This window comes from Monodelphis domestica, chromosome 8, assembly GCF_027887165.1.
Source record: "Monodelphis domestica isolate mMonDom1 chromosome 8, mMonDom1.pri, whole genome shotgun sequence".
Lineage (NCBI taxonomy): Eukaryota > Metazoa > Chordata > Mammalia > Didelphimorphia > Didelphidae > Monodelphis > Monodelphis domestica.
Window position 1 is genome coordinate 2,125,745 of NC_077234.1, and position 21,428 is coordinate 2,147,172.

The 21,428-nt window shown below is 59.3% G+C and overlaps 1 protein-coding gene across 1 annotated transcript in view; it reads left to right on the forward strand.

Annotated features, from left to right (window-relative positions):
- Nucleotides 1-598: 598 nt before the first annotated feature.
- TRPV3 (transient receptor potential cation channel subfamily V member 3) overlaps nt 599-21,428 on the forward strand; it is a 25,889-nt gene continuing 5,059 nt past the window's right edge. Inside the window, exons 1-14 of the mRNA XM_056807659.1 lie at nt 599-1,316; nt 3,108-3,212; nt 3,306-3,392; nt 3,800-3,954; nt 4,309-4,485; nt 4,835-4,975; nt 12,137-12,417; nt 13,200-13,376; nt 13,692-13,850; nt 15,775-15,876; nt 16,498-16,571; nt 18,831-18,996; nt 19,307-19,373; nt 19,944-20,218. Of these exons, the coding sequence (XP_056663637.1) occupies nt 1,231-1,316; nt 3,108-3,212; nt 3,306-3,392; nt 3,800-3,954; nt 4,309-4,485; nt 4,835-4,975; nt 12,137-12,417; nt 13,200-13,376; nt 13,692-13,850; nt 15,775-15,876; nt 16,498-16,571; nt 18,831-18,996; nt 19,307-19,373; nt 19,944-20,218 (2,052 nt within the window). The 5' untranslated portion in view covers nt 599-1,230. The remainder of the gene's footprint in view (nt 1,317-3,107; nt 3,213-3,305; nt 3,393-3,799; nt 3,955-4,308; nt 4,486-4,834; nt 4,976-12,136; nt 12,418-13,199; nt 13,377-13,691; nt 13,851-15,774; nt 15,877-16,497; nt 16,572-18,830; nt 18,997-19,306; nt 19,374-19,943; nt 20,219-21,428) is intronic.

Below are 21,428 nucleotides of genomic sequence, written 5' to 3' on the forward strand. Positions count from 1 at the left end.
GGCGGGCATGGGGCAGGTGAGGCTGCGGGTGCCAATGAGCCAGGGGGTGAGGGAGGAGAGGCGGGCATGGGGCAGGTGAGGCTGCGGGTGCCGATGAGCCAGAGGAGGAGAGGCGGGCATGGGGCTGCCCGTGCGTGTGGGCGGCGGGTGCCGATGAGCCCGCGGGAGCTCCCGTGTCCCGAGGCGGGCGTGGGGCAGGTGAGGCGGCTGCAGGTGCTGATGCTTGAGGCGGGGTTCTGCGCCCGCCCGGTGACTCAGCGCCTCACACGCCGGCCCTCCCTCGGAAGCGGGGGGCCCCCAGCCGGGATCCTCCTTCCTGCCGGCCTCTTGTGGCTGAGCCAGTTCTCCCTGCCGCTGCCTCATTCCAGGCGGACCTGCACCGGGGACTGTCCTCCTCCCCAACCTGCCTCCTGGAGGCCCGGGCCCGGCAGGGATGCGGCCCTCCCGACGACGGGCTCCCTCCGCTCAGCCGCGGCCGGGGGGTCAGCCCCGGGGGCCGAGGCCTGGCTGCCGCTGCCCCCTCCGGGGAGGGAGGCCGTCGGATCCCCCCCAGCCGCCAGGCACCGACGTTGGGCAGAAGGTAAGGGCCGTGGGGGGGCCGGAGGGAGGGATGGCGAGCCTGGCAAGGGTCGGCGCCCCGGTCTGCCATCCCAGCCGGCCTGGCCTCCGCCTTGGGCAGCCCCAGCGAGCCCCTGGCCTGACGGGGGCCGGGAAGGAGGCAGCAGGCAGCGCCTCCCGGGCCCTCGCTCAGGCCCAATTAGGTCAGGCTCTGGGGTGACTCAGTGGGCTGCTGGGCTTTGGCTGCCTCCCAGGGAGGCCGCTGCCGCCTCCTCAGAATGCCTGCCGGGCCTCCCGTGGGAGGGGACGGCTCTGAGAGGGCCCCTCCCTCCCTGTCTGTCTCCCCGGTACCCTCCACGGATGCTGTTCATTAGTGCCCAGGCAGAGCTCAAGCACTGGGCAGCAGAGGCCAGATGGCTTGTTCGGGGCACCCAGCTACGGGGTACCTGAGGTCACATTCGAACCCAGGACCCTCTGTCTCCAGGCCCGAGCCAGCCCGCTGCCCCGGGCGCTCTCTGACGCTCCAGAGCTCCTCGGGCGGCCTCCGTCCTGCCCAGCGCCAGGACGAGCGGGCAGGGCTGGCAGGGGCGCCCGTGCCAGAGGCGCGGCTAACAGGGCCTCCGGCGGTCTCGCAGACACCCGAGCAGGAACCCCAGAGAGACGAGCCCCCTGATGGGCAGGAAAGCCAACGTGCCCGGGCCGGGCCCCAGCTGCCCGCCGGAGAGGAGGCCGCTCGAAGTCACCCCCACCAAGAAAAGGTAGGCGAGGCCGGAGGAGGGGCTCCGGCGGTCCCGGGGAAGAGAGGATTCTCACCCGCGACGGGATGGGGGGCTGGTGGGCCAGGCGGGCCTCCCGCCCCCGCCCCGTCCCTCGGGCACGAGGATGCCGGCCTTAGGGGCCAACGTCCAGGGTTTGGGTTTGCTTCTGCTGCTTCCTCTCTGTGAAGCTGGAGGAGAGGGACCCCACCTGTCGCCGCCTCAGTTTCCTTTTCTGTCAAAATGGGACAAAGAGGCTTCCCAGAGCCCAGGCTGCCCGACGCCCCATCTTCTGCCAAGCTCCGTCCTGCTGCACATTGTCCGTCCCTGTGAGGCCGTGGGCTGGGGGAGGCCCCAGCAAGCACCCATCCATCCCGTCCCCCCAGGGGGGCCTTTGGTTTGGGCCCTTCCTGGAAGAGGAGGCCGGGGGCTCTCCGTACTCCCCAGACGCCCCCGGCTGCCTGATCCCTCGTCCTCCCCTCCCGAGCCCCAACCCTGGGCGCCCTCCGCCGCCTCCTGGCTTCTGGCCTCCTCCTGCTCACGCTCGACGGCATGGAGGCCAGCTCCAGGGGCGGCTCCTTCTGCGGGGACGAGCCGGGGAGCCGCTCTCTGAGCGGGGGGCGGGCGGGCTGGATCACTCCCCCCTGCCTGCCTCAGTTTCCCCATCCATGAAACGGGCCGGGGAAGGACATGGTTCACCACCCCTGGGCCTCTAGCGGCCAAGAAAACTCCGCCGAAGAGTCCGAGCCAATGGAGGTGCCTCTCTGGGGCTCCCTGGTCCCCCCACAGCCTCCTCAGTGGGCTCCCCGGACCAGGGGCCTTCCCGGGCCCGCCCTCTCCTCATGCCCCCCCGTTCCCTGGGAGCCCCTCCTCAGGCACCCCCTCCTGCCTCTGCCCGTTCTCTGCTGCGGTGCCCGCTGGAGCCTCCCTCCCAGGGAGCGGGGCTGGTGAGTGTTTAACAAGCGGCTGCCCGCGCAGCGCTGGAGCCGGACCTCCCCGTCCCTCTCGTGAGCCCACAGCCCCGAACTGTGGCGTCGGACAACTTCGCGCCAGACGGGTGAGCTGCGGCTCTCCTGGGGAGGCCGCGGCAGCCTGAACCCACGAAGCCCTCCCGGGGGGCTCTCAGCGTAGGAGGGTGACCAGGGAAGGCTTCCCGGAAGAGGCAGAGGGAGCCAGGTTCCGAGGGTCAGCTTGGGGAGCCCTCTGGGGACAGCCGGAGGAGCAGACGGCATCGTGCCACGCGGCGTGCCTTCCGCTCTCGGGTAGGACGAGGGGGCGGGACGCGGGAGCCCCCAAATGCTGGAAGGGAGCCGAGACCATTCACCGGGGGAAACTGAGGCTCCCAAGGGGCAGGGGGCGTCCTGTGCCCCCAGAGCAGGGCCACGTGGGGGAGGGAGGCCCACACTTGGGGCAGCCGGGGGAGGCAACAGCTCACGAGGGGCCCGGGCTCAGGCAGTCGGGGGGCCGCCGAGAGTCCAGGCCAGAGAGATGGGCTCTGGGGGAGACGGGGAGGAGCCAGGAAGCCCCCGCCGTCATCGGGAGACCCGGGAGTCACGAGGGGGCAGACGGGCGCCGGGGGGGACACCCACGCCGGGTGGGCAGGACCTGGGCCTGGCAGAGGGCACTGACCGGGAGAGGCCACCCCGGAGGGAGGAGGGCCCCGAGAGCGGCCCCACCGGCACCGGACTGCCGGGGGTGCCTCTGGCTTGGGAAGGGCCTGTGCCCTCTGGGTGGCCTCGCGGACGGGCGGGTGGGCTCCGGCCCCAATGACCCGCGCTCTCGTGTGCCCAACAGCGCCCACTTCTTTCTCGAAATCGAAGGCTTCGAGCCCAACCCGGCCGCCAACAAGCCGTCTCCTCCCGTCTTCCCCAAGCCCATGGACTCCAACATCCGGCCATGGTGAGTCCGGGGGGGCCCCGGGCGGCCGGGGGGGGGCGGCCCGGACCCGGCCCTCCCCCATCCCTCCACCCGGCCCCTGTCTTCCCCCCGCAGCAACCCCGGCAGCTGTGAGGACATGGACTCCCCCCAGTCTCCTCAGGACGACATCACGGAGACCCCGTCCAACCCCAGCAGCCCCTGGTAGGTGAGGCCGGCCCTCCGAGCTGCCCGTGCGGGAGGGATCTGCCCCGAAGAGCGACCAGCCTCTGGTGCCCCCTGAGCCAGGGAGTCCGCCAGGCCCCGGCCCGGCCCGCAGGCTCAAAGCTCCCCATGTCAGCGGACGGCCCGGGGGTCGGGGGGGGGGGGGAGCATCGCTATACCTCCGGCAGCCAGTGGAGGAGTGAGTTGGCCGCTGGGCCTCGGTTTGCCAGCCATGAAATGGGCTGACCGGCCCTCAGGGCGCCTGCCGGTTTATGGCTGAGGAAACTGAGGCTGGAGCCCCGGAGGGATGTGGGGCTTTCCCAGCCCGCGTGGTTGCCGCGTCTGCTGCTGAGCCAGGGGGATCCTAAGGGGGCCCCGGGCAGCTCGGCGCCTTTCTGTGCCCTCAGCGCTGCTCTGGCCAAAGAGGAGCAGAAGAGGAACAGGAAGAGGCTGAAGAAGCGCATCTTTGCGGCCGCAGCCGAGGGCAGCGTCCAGGAGCTGGGCGGCCTGCTGGGGGAGCTCCGGGAGCTGGCCAGGAGGCACCGGACCGTGGACACGCAGGGTCAGTGTGAGCCGCCCTCTGGGCCTTCCGGGGACATGATCGAGTGCCAGGGATGGCTCGTGCTTGCCCTCGAGAAGCTCCCCTTCTCTGGGCACAAGGAGCGGCGGCAGCCCCGGCTCGTTGGGCGGGCACCCGAGGTGATGCCTGTCCTGCGCCCAAGTTGGGGCAGCCTGTCCCCCTGCCCCGGTCCCCTGGGTCCGAGGCAGCGAGGCCCAGAGGAGCTGGAGCCCCAGTTTCCGTGGCAAAGGTGCCCCCTTCCCAGAGGAGATGCCCTTCGTGCCAAGGCTCCCCTTGTGAGGAGCGGGCATCGTTGTTGGCAGCAGCGCCCCCTCACCGGTCCATTCGTGCCCACAGACTACGTGCTGCACAAGCTCACAGCCTCGGACACGGGGAAGACGTGCCTCATGAAGGCTCTGCTGAACATCAACCCCAACACGGAGGACATCGTGAGGACCCTGCTCGCCTTTGCTGAAGAAAATGACATTTTGGAAAGATTCATCAATGCTGAGTACACCGAGGAAGCCTACAGAGGTGGGGGGGATGCCGGGTCCCCCCTCTGTTGGGGTCCTGGGAGGGCATGAGCAACCCCTGGGCCCGTCACTCCTGAAGAGCAGACTCTGTTGTACCCATCTGTCTGGTAGGGAAACTGAGGCTGTGACTGGAGGGGGCTCGGGTGGGAGCTGGGGGAGCTCGGTGCCCAAGCCCTTCTCCGCTTCTTGTTGGCAGAACATCAGAGTGAGCCCCCTGGGCTTGCACTCTGCAGGGCATGGATCTCCTGGGCCCACACCCAGTCATCGGGAAGCCCGAATGGCCTGGGGATGCCCAAGCCTGCTCTCTCCTGCCCCCCAACCCCTCATGGATCTGCCCTGGTCTGTTGTAGGACAGACGGCCTTGAACATTGCCATTGAGCGCAGACAGGTGGCCATCACCGAGACCCTGATCGAGAAGGGGGCCGACGTCAATGCCCACGCCAAGGGTTTGTTCTTCAACCCCAAGCACAAGCATGAAGGCTTCTACTTTGGTAGGTGGGAGCTCTTGGCAGCCAGTCCTGAGGACAGCTGGGGTCACCCAGAGGGGACGGATGGTGGGTCCTGTCCCCACCCCCGTCCCAGCTTTCCCTGATCTCTTTAGGGTATGGACCTAGTCACTGGGTCAAAGTCTAGTAGCTTTGGGGGCACACTTTCCAGAATGGCCAGACCATGCAACTCCACCAAGAATGTACCAGTGTGCCAGTTTTGCCACAGGTCCTCCAGCGCTGGTCACTCTCCTCTTTGTCAGCTTTGCCACTTTGATGGGTATGGGTGACATAGGACCTTGGAGTTGCCTAAATTTGCAGTTCTTTGTTCCCGGTTAATAGCCTTTGGCAATTTATCAATTGGGGAATGACTCCCATTTTTAGGAATTTAAACCAATCCTTATATAGGTAAGAATAAGGATTCTTATCAGAGAAGCTGGCTGCAAAGAATCCCCGCAATTATCTGTTTCCCTTCTCATTTTAGCTGTGATGGTTTTGTTTGTACAAAAACCTTTAAATCTTCTGTAGCCATAATTGTCTGTTTAACTTCAGTGAGCTTCCCTATGCTTTCTTGGTTATTACCTTCCCCTGTCCATTGATAGGACAACAATCTTGCCCTTCTCAGTTGGTGATGGCGTCAGCCCTTGTGTTTGACTTATGGACACATTTGGAGCTCATCTCGGTATGTAGTGTGAGATGCTGGTCTCCACTTTGTTTCTGCCAGGCTTCTTTCTGCTTTACCTCATGGTTTTTGTCAATACTAAGTTTTTTCTCCCAGGAGCTGAGATCTTTGGTTTTATCAGCTCTTGAGCCACCATGCTCTTTGGCTTTTGTGTGTTGGGTCCTAAATTGTCCCAATGGTCAAATGATTTCTGATCCAGGCCCAAACTATTCCCAATTATCCCCACTTTGGGTGATGTTTTGAGATCTGGTCCTGCTAAGCCTCCTACTTTCTTGCTTTTTGTCCCTATAATTTCCCTCAAGACTCTTGACCTTTTGTTCCTTTGGGTGAATGTCATTCGTTTTCTGGCTCTCCAGAGTAATCCTTTGGTTGTGTGATTGGTGTGGCACCAAATGAGTAAATTAATGTAGGAGATATCATTTTAATGGTATTGGCTTGGCCTGCCAATGAACCGTTAAGATTTTCTCACTTATTTGGTCCTGTCTATTTGGGTAATGGATGTTTCATAATTGTAACTTCTATAGTTTCTGGGTGTTTGGGCAGAGGGACATCCCAAGTATTTTACACATGTTGTGGTTATTTTTCATGGAATTTCTTTCTCTTTCTTCCTGGCCTTTGTGAACCTACAGAAATGCTGATGATTTATACGAATGTATTTTGTCTTGAAATTTTGCTGAAATGATTGTTTCAATTGAGTTTTTTTAGCTGATTCCCTAGGGTTCTCTAAGTAAACTCTTATTTGGAAAAACCAATCATTTTGTTTCCTCTTTACCTATACACATTCCTTCCATTTCTTCTTGTCTGATTGCTGGAGCTGGTTCTTTTAGCATCTTCAGTGCTTAGTGCAGTATCTGGGACATAGCAGATAGTTAATAAATGCTAAATTAGCTAAGGGTTTGGCACTGTCTCAAATAGCAACCGTGACAGTCTACATCCTTTCTTTACCTCTGATCTTATTGGAAGGCTCCTAGTTTAGCTTCCTAATATGTAATTAATGCGTTGTTGGTTGCATCTGACTCTTTGTGACCCTATTTGGAGTTTTCTTGGCAAAGATATGAGAGTGGTTGCCTATTTCCTTCTCCAGCTCATTTTACTGATAAGGAACTGAAGCAGCTAGGATGAAATGACTTGCCCAGAGTCTCACAGCTAGTGAGTATCTGAGGCCAAATTTGAACACAGATCTTCCTGCCTCCAGAACCAAGCTCTACTCTCTGTACCACCTAGCTGTCCTATGTATAATTATACTACTTAGCATATTAAAAAAGGATCTTTTTGATCCTATCCTTTCAAGTGTCTTTAACCAGAATGGGTATTACATATTGTCAAAATACTTTTCTACTTTTATTTATATAATCTGTGTATATAGTTGACAACTATGTATATTCTTTTATATTTCCATTCAATAATTACCAGAGACCTAAGAGATTTAACTGTCCCAAAATTCTCTTCAGGTCCTTAATTTCTTTCTTGCTTATTTATTTATTGGTGAGATTTTTCTAGATCTGAAAGGCACATGTGGTTCTCTACTATTTTAATTTTACTATTTTTCCTTTTAATTCATTCAGAATTTCCTTTAAGAATTTAGATACTATGTCATTTGGTATATATTTTTTAAAGTGTTCATATTAGTTCATTACATATGTTACCTTTTTACATAATGTAGTTTTTTTACTTATCAATTTTAATGATTTTTTTTGCTTTATCTGAGATCGTGATTGCTCCCTTTGCTTTTTTTTTTTACTTCAGTGAAGCATTACAGATTTTGCTTCAGCTCCTCATTTAAACTCTGTATGAACCTTTATTTTCGAGTTTGCTGCTTATAAATAATATATTGAGTTCTACTTCCTCTATTCTTCTCTCTTCCATTTTATGGGTGTATTCATCCTATTTACATTCATAGTTTGGACTGTTCATTCATGCATCCCTTTCCTTCCTTTTTTCACACTTTCCCCTCTTTGTGCTCAGCCATATGCTCCAGGCAGTCTGCTTTTGTCCCTTGCCCTTATTCTGGCTTGTTTGCCAAGGGTCTGATCACAGAGTCTTCCCTTTATTTCTTATTCCTCCCTCTATTTCCCTGATGAGTTAAAAGTATTTCTGCCCCTGACTCTGTATGTGTGTGTCAGTGTGGTACTGTCCTGTAATCTGTTGAGATGACAGTGAAATCATCAGAGTTCTGAGGGGACACTTTCATCATCTCTCTCACTGGGAAGTAAATGCTGCACCAGTATTTTACTCCCTTCTTGGTTACATGCTCATATTTACTTTTTTAATGTTTCTTTTGTCCCCTGTGTTTGTGTTTCAAAATTTCTATGTAGCTTTGGTCTTTTCATCATGAATGCTTGGACATCCTTTGTTTCATTCAAGGTCCATTTCTTCCCCATATAATTATACTTGGCTTTGCTGGTAAATAGTTTGTGGTTGTAAGCCTAGGTCTTTTGTCTTCTGGGGTATCATTGTTCCAAACTCTCTAGCCTTTTGTAGTGGCATAAAACCAAAAAATCCTCTGGCACTTGAAGCCCTTCACAGCGTGGCCCCTTCCTGCTTCTCCAGTCTTGACATTCTTTCTCACCCTTGTGAATCTTAAAATTTCTCACACTCTACCTTGGAACATTTGGTTAAGGCTATTCCCCGTTTTAAACAATGAAGGTACTTGGTCAGGAATGTATTGGGAACTCTAACATTACTCCACCCATACTTAGGCATACTTTAGGGGAAGATAAAGTTGTAAACTCCTGATGGAACAACGAGAAAAAGTCCCCAACCCATTCTTATAGTGAGGCCAAAACCTTAAGCTAGGTGGTCCATTTTTAGATCTAATACAAAAGGGTGCTAAGTACCTATAAAGGTTAAATTAATCACTAAAAGGTCAAGCAACTTACAAAGGGCAAGCTTAGCAAGAGGTGTGAAGTTTTAGTCTACTCAGAGAAGGTGATAACAAAAGAAGATGTGAATTAAGAATGGTCAGTCCCTGTGGAAAGCATCTACTGTGATTGGTAGATGTGAAAATTTAGGGGAGGTGACATAGGAGAAAATTCTCTTTAAAAGGAGGTCAGCAGCTCAGAGCTGGACCTCTGAACTTGGTTGAGTTTGGAAGCCGAATTGGAGGGTCTCTCTGAACACTAGAGCTTGCTTGGAACAATCTTGTGGCGATTAAGGACTGACTAGTCTCTCTTAAAGCTCAGGCCTAGACCCTTTCCTACTATTTCCTCTGCATCTCTCTCTCTCCCTTTCCTAAATTCCTTCATTCGTATTAATTAAAATCTCCAGCTGAGTTTAAAAAAACCCAGCTGACTTGGGTATTTCATATTTGGAAATTTTTCCCATGGCGACCACTAATTTTTTATTTAAATCAAGACACTAAAAATTATCTTTACAGTTTTTGCAATTTAAGTCTTGAAACCCACATTTTTGCAGTCACACCCTCCACCCCACCATGGTCCAGCGAGATTGGCTTCCTGGCAGTTCTTATAGAGAATTTCTCCATCTCATAATCTGCCCTCTGCTTTGAAGAGATCTGGGTGAGCTTCTTGGAGGATTTTTGGCCACAGAATGCACAGAATCTTTTCTGGGTCAGTCCAATAGTTCTTTAATGATCTCTTCTGGGAGTGCTTTATAGAACAGTTGTTGTTTTTTATTGAGATACCTTCCATTTTTTTCAATCTTTTGACTATTTTCATATATTTTGTCACCTCCTGGAGTATTTGACTTTTTGTTGATCCGTTCCAGGTTTCGGAGTGTCTTCTACTTGACCAAGGTTTGGGGGGTTGTTTTGCTTTTTTTTCTCTTATGCAGAACTGTTCATTCTGCTTCCAAGTCTTGCCTTCACTATTCTCCTTTCTTTTCCAATTCTTTCCTATAGCACTCTTATTTCACTGATAAACTTGTTAAAATGTTTGCTGCATATTCCCCAAGAATTCCAGTTGAACATGGGTCCAAGTTGTGTTTTTCCTTGAGGCTATGCTTGTAGATATTTTGGAATCACTCTATTCTTTTTTTTTTATTTTAAATTTTTATTTAATTAGTTAATTTAGAATATGTTTCCATGGTTACAAGATTCAGGCTCTTTCCCTCCCCTCCCACCAATCCCCTCCCATAGCTAATGTGTAATTCCACTGGGTTTTGTATGTGTCCTTGATCAAGACTTATTTCCATATTATTGATATTTGCACTCCTTTAAAAGTGATCCTTTAGAGTCTACATCCCCAATCATATCCCCATCAACTCATGTGATCAGGCAGTTGTTTTTCTTCTGTGTTTCTGCTCCCACAGCTCTTTCTCTGGATGTGGATACTTTCTTTCTCATAGGTGCCTCTGGATTGTCCTGGGTCATTGCATTGCTGCTAGTAAAGAAGTCAGTTACATTTGATCATGCTACAATGTATCCGTCTCTGTGTACATTGTTCCCCTGGTTCTGTTCCTCTCACTCTGCATCAATTCCTGGAGGTCATTCCAGGTCACATGGAATCCCTCCAGGTCATCAATTTTCACAATTCACAATTTCAGCACAATACTCTATTTTTCCAGGTTTCTGCCTTGGCTTTCCCCAGTCACCATTAGAAGCTCTTTTATGGCGGGATGGGTTAGCTTATCTGTTTGCTCCTATTTCTGGCCTTAGTTTGAGTTAGAACCAGGCCCTGAACACTTCTGAAGGGAATGCTGGAGCCCTTGTTTGGTTCTGGTTTATGTTCTCTGTAGAGGTCCTGATGCTCCTTTTCCTAGATGTTGAGGCCGGGGACCTTCAGGGATCTCCAAGCACCTCAGGCTGGAGACTCATATGCTTTTGGTGATCCTAAAGTGGTCTGGTCTAGGAAAATGTCTGATCATTGAACTTCTTAGGTTCTGGAGCCCAGGCTGGACCTGGGAAGCACAGCTGTGGGCTTGCCCCTGCTGGAGTCCCAGAAAGTTCTGGTTGCAGGCTCAGAAGGACAGCCCTTTCCCTTTGGTGTGAGCCACAAGAAGCAGACCTGGCTAGAGAGTGAATCCAAGGGCTCTCCTCTGTTCACTCTCCTTGCCCAGGGCATGGCCTATGACCGCTGCTGCCTCTGAAGGCACTTTACACTGTGGCTGGACGTGAGCCCAGTTTTGGGCACACGCACTGGTGTTGCCACTAGCCTCCTGTTGCTGTGTCCAGCAAGTTCAGACCACCAGGCCCCTCCTTGCCAGCCTCAGGGATTGTTTCTGACCTAGCCTGGCTCACCCCATTCTGGGGTGATCTGACGGCCCCCTGGTCCCAGGGACCCCCCTGTTGGTGCTGGGCTTGATGGAGGCACTAGCCTCAGCCTCCTTGCTACCTGGGATTGAGGACATGCCCGCTCGCTTTCCAGATTTGGAGATCGGGGCTCAGATGCTCAGTGCCTTGTGCAGGGGCACAGAGGGAGGGAGGACCAGAACTGGGGCCTGAAGCCAGGCATAAGCCCCTTCCTCCTGCACTCCCGTGCCAGCTCAATGCCAGATTTCCACAGCAGCAGATTGCCAAATTCGCAGTTTCTTGTCCTCCAGTCTGCCCAGGAGTCCCTCAGATGTGGTTATGCCAGGCAGAGGGTACTTTGTGGGTCTCCATCTGCTCAAAAAAGCCCCCACCAATGTGTTTGCCTTCCCTGCTTAGCCAAAGGTCACGATGAATTAAAATTCAAGATGTAGTAGCCTGGGAAGAAAAGAAGTGTGGGCAGGTGGATGATGGGCAGCGCACTCCTGGGGTGGCTGAGCTCATCAGCTGGAGGCGCAGGTTCTGCCCAGGGTGTCCCCACAGGGGCCTCCCGGCCATTGAAGCGGGCCTTGTCTGCTGGCCTCTGGTCACCCTTGGTCCCTGCCCCTGCGTCCTCCTAGCTCCCAGCTCCAGCCAGAAGCCTCTCAGCCCAGGGAGCCTGACGTGGCTGTGGCTGCTCTTGTGATTTTCCTTCATTTCTAGCATTCTGTCATATACTTAGTTACTTGTTTATTTGCAGTTCCATGTAGAAACATTTTTTGGCAATTGTTTTCTGGCATTTTAGGGTTCAGATTTTCTCCCCCCACCCCCCAGGAGGTTTATAAAGGGCCCGATGAAGGTTATGCCAGCCCCCGGGCTTTTAGAAGGGCGGCAGCCCCCCACAGCCCCTTGTGAACCAGGGGCAGACGTAGCCTGGGCAGGTTCCTCCCCAGAGTCTTGGGGGGCTGGGATGGGTCTTTTCTCCAGAAGGAGGTCCCACTCCCCAGGCCCCAGCTGACAGGTTCTTTGGGGCCAGAATCTGCTTTCTTCCACAGTATTTTCTGATCGATGGCCTAGGGCCCGGTCTCTCTCTGATCTGGGGTCAGAAGGTCTATGGAACTCCCGGCTAAGCTCCCGGTGGTGGGACGAGCCCTGGGCAGCAGCATCCCTCTGGACAGGTTTCTCGGGGTTCCGGGGCCGAGCGCCACCCCGTCCCCCCCAGGAGCAGAGCTGTGCGTGTGGCCGGCTGCGGTGCCTCCTGTCCGGGTGTCCTGGGCTCAGCCCCGCCTCCCACTTGCAGGAGAAACGCCCCTGGCCCTGGCTGCCTGCACCAACCAGCCGGAAATCGTCCAGCTGCTGATGGACAACGAGAAGACGGACATCGCGTCCCAGGACTCGCGGGGGAACAACATCCTGCACGCGCTGGTGACCGTCGCCGAAGACTTCAAGACCCAGAACGACTTTGTCAAGGAGATGTACGACATGATTCTCCTCCGGAGCCGAGACCCCGCGCTGGAGACGGCGCAGAACAAGGACGGCCTCACGCCGCTCCAGCTGGCCGCCAAGACCGGCAAGTCCGAGGTGAGGGGCCCCCTCGATTCACAGACGAGCACCCCGAAGCCCCATGTCACCCGAGCAGTAAGTCAGAGGCGGCATTTGAACCCGGGTCTCTGCCCCTGCCACGTGGGGGCTCCGTCCTGGGCCGGCAGGGGAGCAGCGCAGGAGGTCTCCCCTTTTGGGGGCCGTGCCCCCTTCTGGCAGGCTGCTGCTGGCCTCCATCACCCTAAAATCGATGGGAGCCCGGGTGACCAGCGAGGGGGCTGCGATGGGCAGGGGCTGGCCAAGGTCTGCCCAGAGAGGTTTGGGGTCCCCCCACAAACCGCCACACAGGGACGAGGGGCCCGAGGGGAGGGGCAGCCCGAGCAGCCGGGGGCGCCCTCTGGAAGACTGAGAGACCCCCGGGGAGAGGGGGCCGGCCTGGACTCATGGGCCAGCCTCGGCCAGGGAAGCATTCCAGCAGAAACAGAACTGTGTGCTGGGGGAAGGCAGGGAGGCGGCTCCGTTCTCTCCCTCAGCCGGCGAGGGCCGGTGGCAGGGCCAAGTCTGGGGTGCGAATCCTACCCCAGGAGCCTCCCTGCCCACGCGTAGTGGCTCTCCGATGGCCTCCCTTCTGCCCGCCCCAGCCTCAATAGCAGGCCTCTCGGGGATCCCCAGGGCCTGGGCGAGGCAGGGCGCAAGGCTGGGGGTGGGCCAGAGGGGAGCCTCCTGGCGGTCTTTGTCCCTCTCCCCCAGCCCCGGCCGCGGGGTCCCAGCTGGGGTCGCCCCTTGGGCCCGCACGCCCCCAGCCTCGTCTCCTGCCCCAGATTCTCAAGTACATCCTGAGCCGAGAGATCAAGGAGAAGCTGCAGCGGAGCCTGTCCCGGAAGTTCACGGACTGGGCTTACGGGCCCGTCTCGTCCTCCCTCTACGACCTCACCGACGTGGACACGACAGCGGACAACTCGGTGCTGGAGATCATCGTCTACAACACCAACATCGACGTGAGCCACGCCCAGAGGCGGGGCTCCGGGAGGGGAGGCATGTGGGAGAAGCTGGGGGGGGGGCAGAAGGCAGGGGGGGGGGGTGCCACGACGCGGGGCTGAGGGGAGCCGTTGGCAGCCCCTCCAAGGAACACCGTGGAAAGGCCCCTCAGGCAGGGACCCTGCCAGGACTCGGGAGCCCACAGAGATGGGGGAGGGGACAGAACACGCGTGACCAGAACGCAGAGTACACAGGCGGGCGGGCGTCCGGCCTCCTGCCGCAGCCTGCAGGGCTCCCAGCGGCGCCCCCTGCCACGTCCTCCTCTCTGGCCACAGAACCGCCACGAAATGCTGAGCCTGGAGCCGCTGCACACCCTGCTGCGGATGAAGTGGAAGCGCTTCGCCTCCTACATGTTCTTCACGTCCTTCTGCTTCTACTTTTTCTACAACATCACCCTGACCCTCGTCTCCTACTACCGGCCCCGGGAACAGGAGGTGTGGCCCGGGGAGAGGCCTGGGAAAGGAGGCCCGGGGAAGGAGGCCGGGAGGCGGGGGAAAGGAGGCTGGGAGGCCTGGGGAAGGAGGCCAGAAGGCCCAGAGGCCTGGGAAAGGAGGCCGGGAGGCCTGGGGAGAGGCCTGGGAAAGGAGGCCCGGGGAAGGAGGCCAGGAGGCCCGGGGAAGGAGGCCAGGAGGCCCGGGGAAGGAGGCCCGGGGAAGGAGGCTGGGAGGCAGGGGAAAGGAGGCCGGGAGGCCTGGGGAAGGAGGCCAGAAGGCCCAGAGGCCTGGGAAAGGAGGGCGGGAGGCCCCGGGAAAGGAGGCTGGGAGGCCCGGGGAGAGGCCTGGGAAAGGAGGCCCGGGGAAGGAGGCCAGGAGGCCTGGGGAAGGAGGCCAGAAGGCCCAGAGGCCTGGGAAAGGAGGCCGGGAGGCCTGGGGAGAGGCCTGGGAAAGGAGGCCCGGGGAAGGAGGCCAGGAGGCCTGGGGAAGGAGGCCAGAAGGCCCAGAGGCCTGGGAAAGGAGGCCGGGAGGCCTGGGGAGAGGCCTGGGAAAGGAGGCCCGGGGAAGGAGGCCGGGAGGCGGGGGAAAGGAGGCCGGGAGGCCTGGGGAAGGAGGCCGGGAGGCCTGGGGAGAGGCCTGGGAAAGGAGGCCCGGGGAAGGAGGCCAGGAGGCCCGGGGAAGGAGGCCAGGAGGCCCGGGGAAGGAGGCCAGAAGGCCCAGAGGCCTGGGAAAGGAGGCCGGGAGGCCTGGGGAGAGGCCTGGGAAAGGAGGCCCGGGGAAGGAGGCTGGGAGGCGGGGGAAAGGAGGCCGGGAGGCCTGGGGAAGGAGGCCAGAAGGCCCAGAGGCCTGGGAAAGGACAGCGGGAGGCCCCGGGAAAGGAGGCTGGGAGGCCCGGGGAGAGGCCTGGGAAAGGAGGCCCGGGGAAGGAGGCCAGGAGGCCCGGGGAAGGAGGCCAGGAGGCCCGGGGAAGGAGGCCCGGGGAAGGAGGCTGGGAGGCCAGGGAAAGGAGGCCCGGTGAAGGAGGCTGGGAGGCCGGGGAAAGGAGGCCGGGAGGTTCGGGGAAGGAGGCTGGGAGGCCCAGCTGCAAAGAATTTTAGGAGACAAATAGGGGACAGCCAGGCAGCTCGGGATGGAGCGCCATATGGCACTCAGACCCTGCCTAGCTGTGTGACCCTGGGCAAGTCACTCTACCTATCTCCTAGCCCTTCGGCTTCTAAGAGTGAAGGGGAAGCGTGCAAGAATGACATCAATGGATGAGTTCGTACTGGCCAAAGTGGGGGCAGGAGGAGACCCATAAATGGTCATAAACGAGCATCGGCGCAAAAGCGAAATAGCAGCCCGGCGTGTGGGGCAGCCACTCAGGGAAGCCGCTTTCCCTCAGCCGGAGCCCGGGCGAGGAGGACAGAAGGAGGCTACGAGCCCCCTCGGGTCTGTGAGGCAGACAGGCTCTCCCTGGTCCCCACAGCAGCCCCAGGAGACTGCTTCTGTTGTTCTTCCCATTTGATGGATGGGGAAAGCGAGGTTCAGTGACTTGTCCAGGATCACACAGCGAGTAAGAGGCTGAGGTCACATTTGAACTCAGGACCTCCTAAGCCCAGGCCTGGGGCTCCACCGCCTGCTCGTCTCGAGGGGGCCACATCCACCTTGCCTTGCCAGGTTGTTGGCTACAGAGCAGAGCCCCTTCCTTCACAAGCCAGCAGAGCTGAAGTGGAGCCCCAAAGGAGAGCCGGCAGGGTGGGCTCGAGCAGGGTTTGGGAAGGACGGCCGCCCGAGGCCACGAGAGGCTGAGCTGGTGGCCGGTTCTGCCTGGGGTTGGGGGCCCCGGCCAGAGGACCCCCCTCCCCGTTTGGGTTACGTAAGGCTGCCTCCGGCACGGCAGCAGGGCCCTGAAGGACGCTGCCACTGCTGCCTCCACTTTCCCCAGGCGCTGCCGCACCCGCTGGCCCTGACGCACAAGATGGGGTGGCTGCAGCTCATTGGGAGAATGTTTGTGCTCATCTGGGCCACGTGCATCTCTGTGAAAGAGGTGAGCGCCTCCCCCCCCCCGCCTGTGCCCGTGTGGGCCCCCCCTTTCCTGGCATGCCACCAAGGGGGGTGCTGACAAAAGCTGGCATTCACGTGGCACTGGGACGGCCACATCTCACTGAGCTTCTGGGCACCCGAGGCACTGCTCTTCCGACCTGCAGCATGGGAGAACCACGCTTGGCCAGTGGTGGGACAAGCGATGCCTCCAGAGGGGGAAGCCCTGGGGAGCCGGGAGGTCGAGGCCTGCTCAGTTATTTAGCCTCCAATTTAGCGAGAGAACTTTGACAAGTCTCATCTCTTCAGACTTCAGTCTGTGGGAGACTGTAGCAGTGAGCAATCCCTCCTCCCTCCCCCATTGGATTTCTCCTCTGCCCTATATTATGCTGCTGTCACGAGCTGTCTTTCTTGACTGTGTGAGAGCCTTGAGGGCAAGGCCTTCTCCCCGGTGCCTCTGGATTCCCAGGGCCAGCACAGTGCTTGGCACAAGGGACGTGCCCGGAAATGGTTGGTTGAATTGAATTGGTGCAAGCTCCTCAAACCTCCAGGAAGGGGCATTGCTAGGCAGGCTGGGGTCGGCACGCACTGCCTCAGCTCCTCAGCCGTCTTCCCCCTCCTTTCCTAGGGCATCGCCATCTTCCTGCTGAGGCCCTCCGACCTGCAGTCCATCCTGTCTGACGCCTGGTTCCACTTTGCATTGTGAGTGCTCGAACACCCCGGGAGGACTGCACTGGGAAGGAGGGCAGAGCCTAGCTGAGGGAGGCGAGCACAGGTGATGTTGGGCCAGAAGGAGGTGCCTCTGGCTTCTGTGGCGACAGTGCCCACAGCAGGAGGGCTCATAGGCAGGGCAGCTGGGCCTGGAAGGCAAGCCTCGGGTGCAGCCTGGGCCCACACTGGCTTGGATAGAATTGGCGAGCCCCCTCAGCTCTCTGTGAAAGTCTGGGAGGGAGGGTCAGCTACGGGCCCCAAGAGGGGCCGATGTTCGCCAAGGACGGAGCCATGCCCCTGCCTGCTGCTGGCATCGGTAGAGGCGGCCTTCATAGGGGGAGATCACTGCGATGGACGGACGGAGTTCCCAGGCCACTCACCCAGGGGCCAAGTCTCCCAGGCTGGCTCTCCCTGGGAGCCCGGCAGGAAGCCTGTGGCTTTGCAGAAGCGGAGCCTGCCCGGACTCGGGGGGCCCTTGGGTCACACACTTCTCAGCCAGAAGACTGGCAGCAGGCACAGCTGCCCCATGCAGGCAGGACCGCTAGCATGAGGTGGAGGAAAGATGGCGGTGGGGGAGAAGCCCAGACCAGACGGGGAGTCTCCCATCGCGGTCCACGTCCAAGCGAAGGAGGAGGCCGGCCAGGCTGCCCTGCATCCCCCATGTGGCCAAGATGGCTGCCACGGCCCTTGGCCTCAGTCCGGTGGGGAAGGACACCCCCCCTCCCGGCCCCGTCAGAGCACCATGTGGGTTTGAGAGCATCCAAGGCAGGGACAGGTGCTGCGGGGCTCTGTTAGCCTGGAGAAGAGGAGCCGGGCCTAGCTGGGTTCTCCTTGGCCCCTGAGGACAGAACTGGCCGCTGGGGTGACTTGGAACCATTGGGGCTGCCTTGGGAGGAGAGGAGGAGGAGGAAGAAGAAGAGGATCATGAAGAGGAAAAGGAGGAGGGGAGGGGGAAGAGGAGGAGGAGGAGGAGGAGGGTGGCTCCCTATCCTCAAAGGCTGGTCAGGAATCTCGGGGTTCTGGATCAGACCAGGGCTGCTGAGCTTGTGGCGAGCTCAGGGAGTCTGGGGTCCCCGGGTTGGGCTTAGCCCCAGCCTCCCCATTGCCATGGACATAAGGTAGGATTCAGCAGGCATTTATTAAGCGCCTGCTGTGTGCTAGGCATGCGGAAGTAGCTAGGAGCCAGCTGGGGGGTGGGGGACAGGGCAGCGTTGCCCTGCTCAGGCAGTGGGCACGTGCCGGGCTCGGGGCTGGGGCTCTGCACGCTCAGAGGAATCACCCTGTCCCAAAAGAAGCCAAGAGCAAACAGATGTGATAGACCCAGTCACCTGGGGCATCAGGGAGGGCCTCCTGGAGGCGGCGGCCTTGAAGGAGGAGCTACCTCTTCCCAGTGCCAGCCCTCGCCCTCCAAGCGCACCAGGCGATGAATGGCCCTTTCTTTGCTAACAGAGGTTCCTTCAGTCTCCCCGCTGCCCCCAGGGAGCGTGGGGGAAGGTCAGGGACAAGCAGCCCCGGAGGCTGCCCTTTCCCTCCTGCTCCTTCTGGGCGGGCTGTCTCAGTGCCCACCCTTCCCAGCCAGCCCAGGTGCCAGGCCCTGGGGATTCAGGAGCAACCCCTTCCTGGCAAGGCTGGCGGGGAGGGAGGAGGCTGGCCTCAGTGGAGTCCTAAAGGCCACCAGGGACTTCAAGAAGCAGAGAGGAGGAGGGAGTGCATGCCAGGGAACCACGGGGTAAAGGGGTGGCAGTGGGAGCAGCAGGCCTGGACAGGAACTCTGTCTCCCAGCCATTCTACTCTTGCCAAAGAGCGCCTTTGCAACCGCCCTGTGAATCGGGCACGCACTGCACACACACCTTGGCCTCACTTCTCAGAAAGGAAAACTGAGGCAGAGGTGGGTGGAGCCACTTACATCCATCAGAGTCAGGACTCGAACCTGAGACTTTGATCTCAAAGTCCCCCACCCTCCCCATGAGGCTTGCTGACTGAAGCCTCTTTGCGTCTCCCGGGGTCGGGGCTGGGCTCTGGGCCTTCCCTACCCTGGCTGCTGGATGCTTGGGGTGCACCTGCTTCTCCCCCCAGGTAGGAGCCCCCTTCTGGCTTTGCCATATCTGGGCCCCCAGCCGGGAGCTCAGACACCTGTCCACAGCTCTGTCCAGCACCAGTTATCCCGGGGGCTCCAGCCCGGCGAGTGGCCATCTAGGAGGCTCGGGGGCTTCCTGCGGGTCCTCACACAGGTCCCCGTGTCTCTCCCAGCTTCATCCAGGCTGTGCTTGTGATTCTGTCCGTCTTCCTGTACCTGTTTGCCTACAAGGAGTACCTGGCCTGCCTGGTGCTGGCCATGGCACTGGGCTGGGCCAACATGCTCTACTACACGCGCGGCTTCCAGTCCATGGGCATGTACAGCGTCATGATACAGAAGGTGGGCTTGGGCGCCCCGGGAATGGCCGCCACAGGTGGGGGTGGTGCCTCTGCTGAGGGAGGACGAGCTGGCCGGTAGAGCTTTGGCCGAGCTCCCCTGCGTGTCCTGGGTGACGGGGAGAGCTGAAGAGGGCCGCAGGGCTCCTGGGGCGTGCGCTGAGCGCTGGTCAGGAGGGTGTGCTGCCAGGCCTGGGGAGCATGGGGTCCAGTGGGAAGTGTGAGGGGGTGTTTGAAGAGGGGCAGGACAGGGCCTTGCAGGGACCCCCAGACAGAGGCTCCACTTCCACTCATGACGGTTCCCTTCCCTTCAGGTCATCCTGCATGATGTGCTGAAGTTCCTTTTCGTGTACATCGTGTTCTTGCTGGGCTTTGGCGTTGGTGAGTCCTTGGGTTCCCCTCCTCCCCTCCTCGAAGAGCCCAATGTGTCCTGGGGGGCCCTTCTGCTGATACCTCCGCACAGGCTGCCCTTCCAGGGCTCTGGTTGGCCTGGCACCCCGCCATGCCCGGTGCTGGACATTTCCAGCCGTAAGAGCAGGCAGGCGGCGAGGGCTGGCGAAGGCCATTCTCTTCCTGCTCTGCATTGGTCCTTGGAGCCCAGGAAAGCCCCAGCGAGGAGCAGAAGGCCACAGGGCTGACCCGGTGACTGGGGCAGCCTCGCTCTTGGCCTCCCTCCCCTCGGCCCGTGGGGATCCCCACCCTCCTCCCCCCTCCCTTTATCAGAGGGCCCTCTCACTGTGCGTCACACCCTGGGGGGCTCCTGGACTGCCCCCATACTTCGTGGGGAGCCTACACTCAAGGTTCTCGAGCTCTCCTCTGAGGAGGCCTCCTGCCCCCCCAGCCCGATTCTGAGTGCCCCCAAAGGCTTCCTTGACTGGGGAGGGGGCTGCCCCGGGGGGTCTCTCGAGGGCTGCCCCCGCAGCAGCTCATGGATCTCCCCACCCCCCGCAGCCCTGGCCTCCCTCATCGAGAAGTGCCGCCCGCAGGACAGTGAGTGCAACTCGTACGGGAGCTTCAGCGACGCTGTGCTCGAGCTCTTCAAGCTCACTATCGGCCTGGGGGACCTGAACATCCAGCAGAACTCCAAGTACCCCATCCTCTTCCTCTTCCTGCTCATCACTTACGTCATCCTCACCTTCGTCCTCCTCCTCAACATGCTCATCGCCCTCATGGGGGAGACCGTGGAGAACGTCTCCAAGGAGAGCGAGCGTATCTGGCGGCTCCAGGTGGGGGTTGGGGCCGGGGGAAACCGAGGCAGGGGGAAACTGAGGCTGGGGGCAGGGGGAAACTGAGGCCGGGGGGAAACTGAGGCCAGGGGAAAACTGAGGCTGGGGGGCAGGGGGGAAACCAAGGCAGGGGGAAACTGAGGCTGGGGGCAGGGGGAAACTGAGGCCGGGGGGGAAACTGAGGCCAGGGGAAAACTGAGGCTGGGGGGCAGGGGGGAAACCAAGGCAGGGGGAAACTGAGGCTGGGGCAGGGGGAAACTGAGGCCGGGGGGGAAACTGAGGCCAGGGGGAAACTGAGGCTGGGGGCAGGGGGGAAACTGAGGCCGGGGGCAGGGGGGAAACCGAGGCTGGGGGAAACTGAGGCCAGGGGGAAACTGAGGCTGGGGGCAGGGGGAAACCGAGGCAGGGGGGAAACTGAGGCTGGGGGCAGGGGGGAAACTGAGGCCGGGGGCAGGGGGGAAACTGAGGCTGGGGCAGGGGGGAAACTGAGGCTGGGGCAGGGGGGAAACCGAGGCTGGGGGAAACAGGTCGGGGGGGCAGGGGGGAAACCTGAGCTACAGCATGAGGTGGCGGCTTCTTCCCAGGCTCTGGGGCCTTTTTGCGGCCCAAGAAGCCATGGGTGAGGCATTGGGCCAGGCCAAAACCCAAGTAAAGCCAGCCCTGCCCACAGGGAACTGGTACCATGCTATGGGCCATGGGCCAGGAAAGCCATTCAGGAAGTGCCAGGTGTGCAGAGCAGGGAGGAAAGGAGGGAGCCTGCCAGGCCTAGGAAATACCTGGGCACAGGCAGAGAGAGGCAGAGACAGAGAGATCCATGGAAGGTGGCTGGGGATGAGCAGTGGGTGGAAGCCAAGAAGCAGAGGAGTGTCAGGGGGAAGCAGGGGGTGGGCATGGAGGGTGGGCATGGAGGGTGGGCACAGAGGGCGGGCATGGAGAGTGGGCACAGAGGGTGGGCATGGAGAGTGGGCATGGAGGGTGGGCACAGAGGGTGGGCACAGAGGGTGGGCATGGAGAGTGGGCATGGAGGGCAGGCACAGAGGGTGGGCACAGAGGGTGGGCATGGAGAGTGGGCATGGAGGGCAGGCACAGAGGGTGGGCACGGAGGGTGGGCATGGAGAGTGGGCATGGAGGGCAGGCACAGAGGGTGGGCATGGAGAGTGGGCATGGAGAGTGGGCACAGAGGGTGGGCATGGAGAGTGGGCATGGAGGG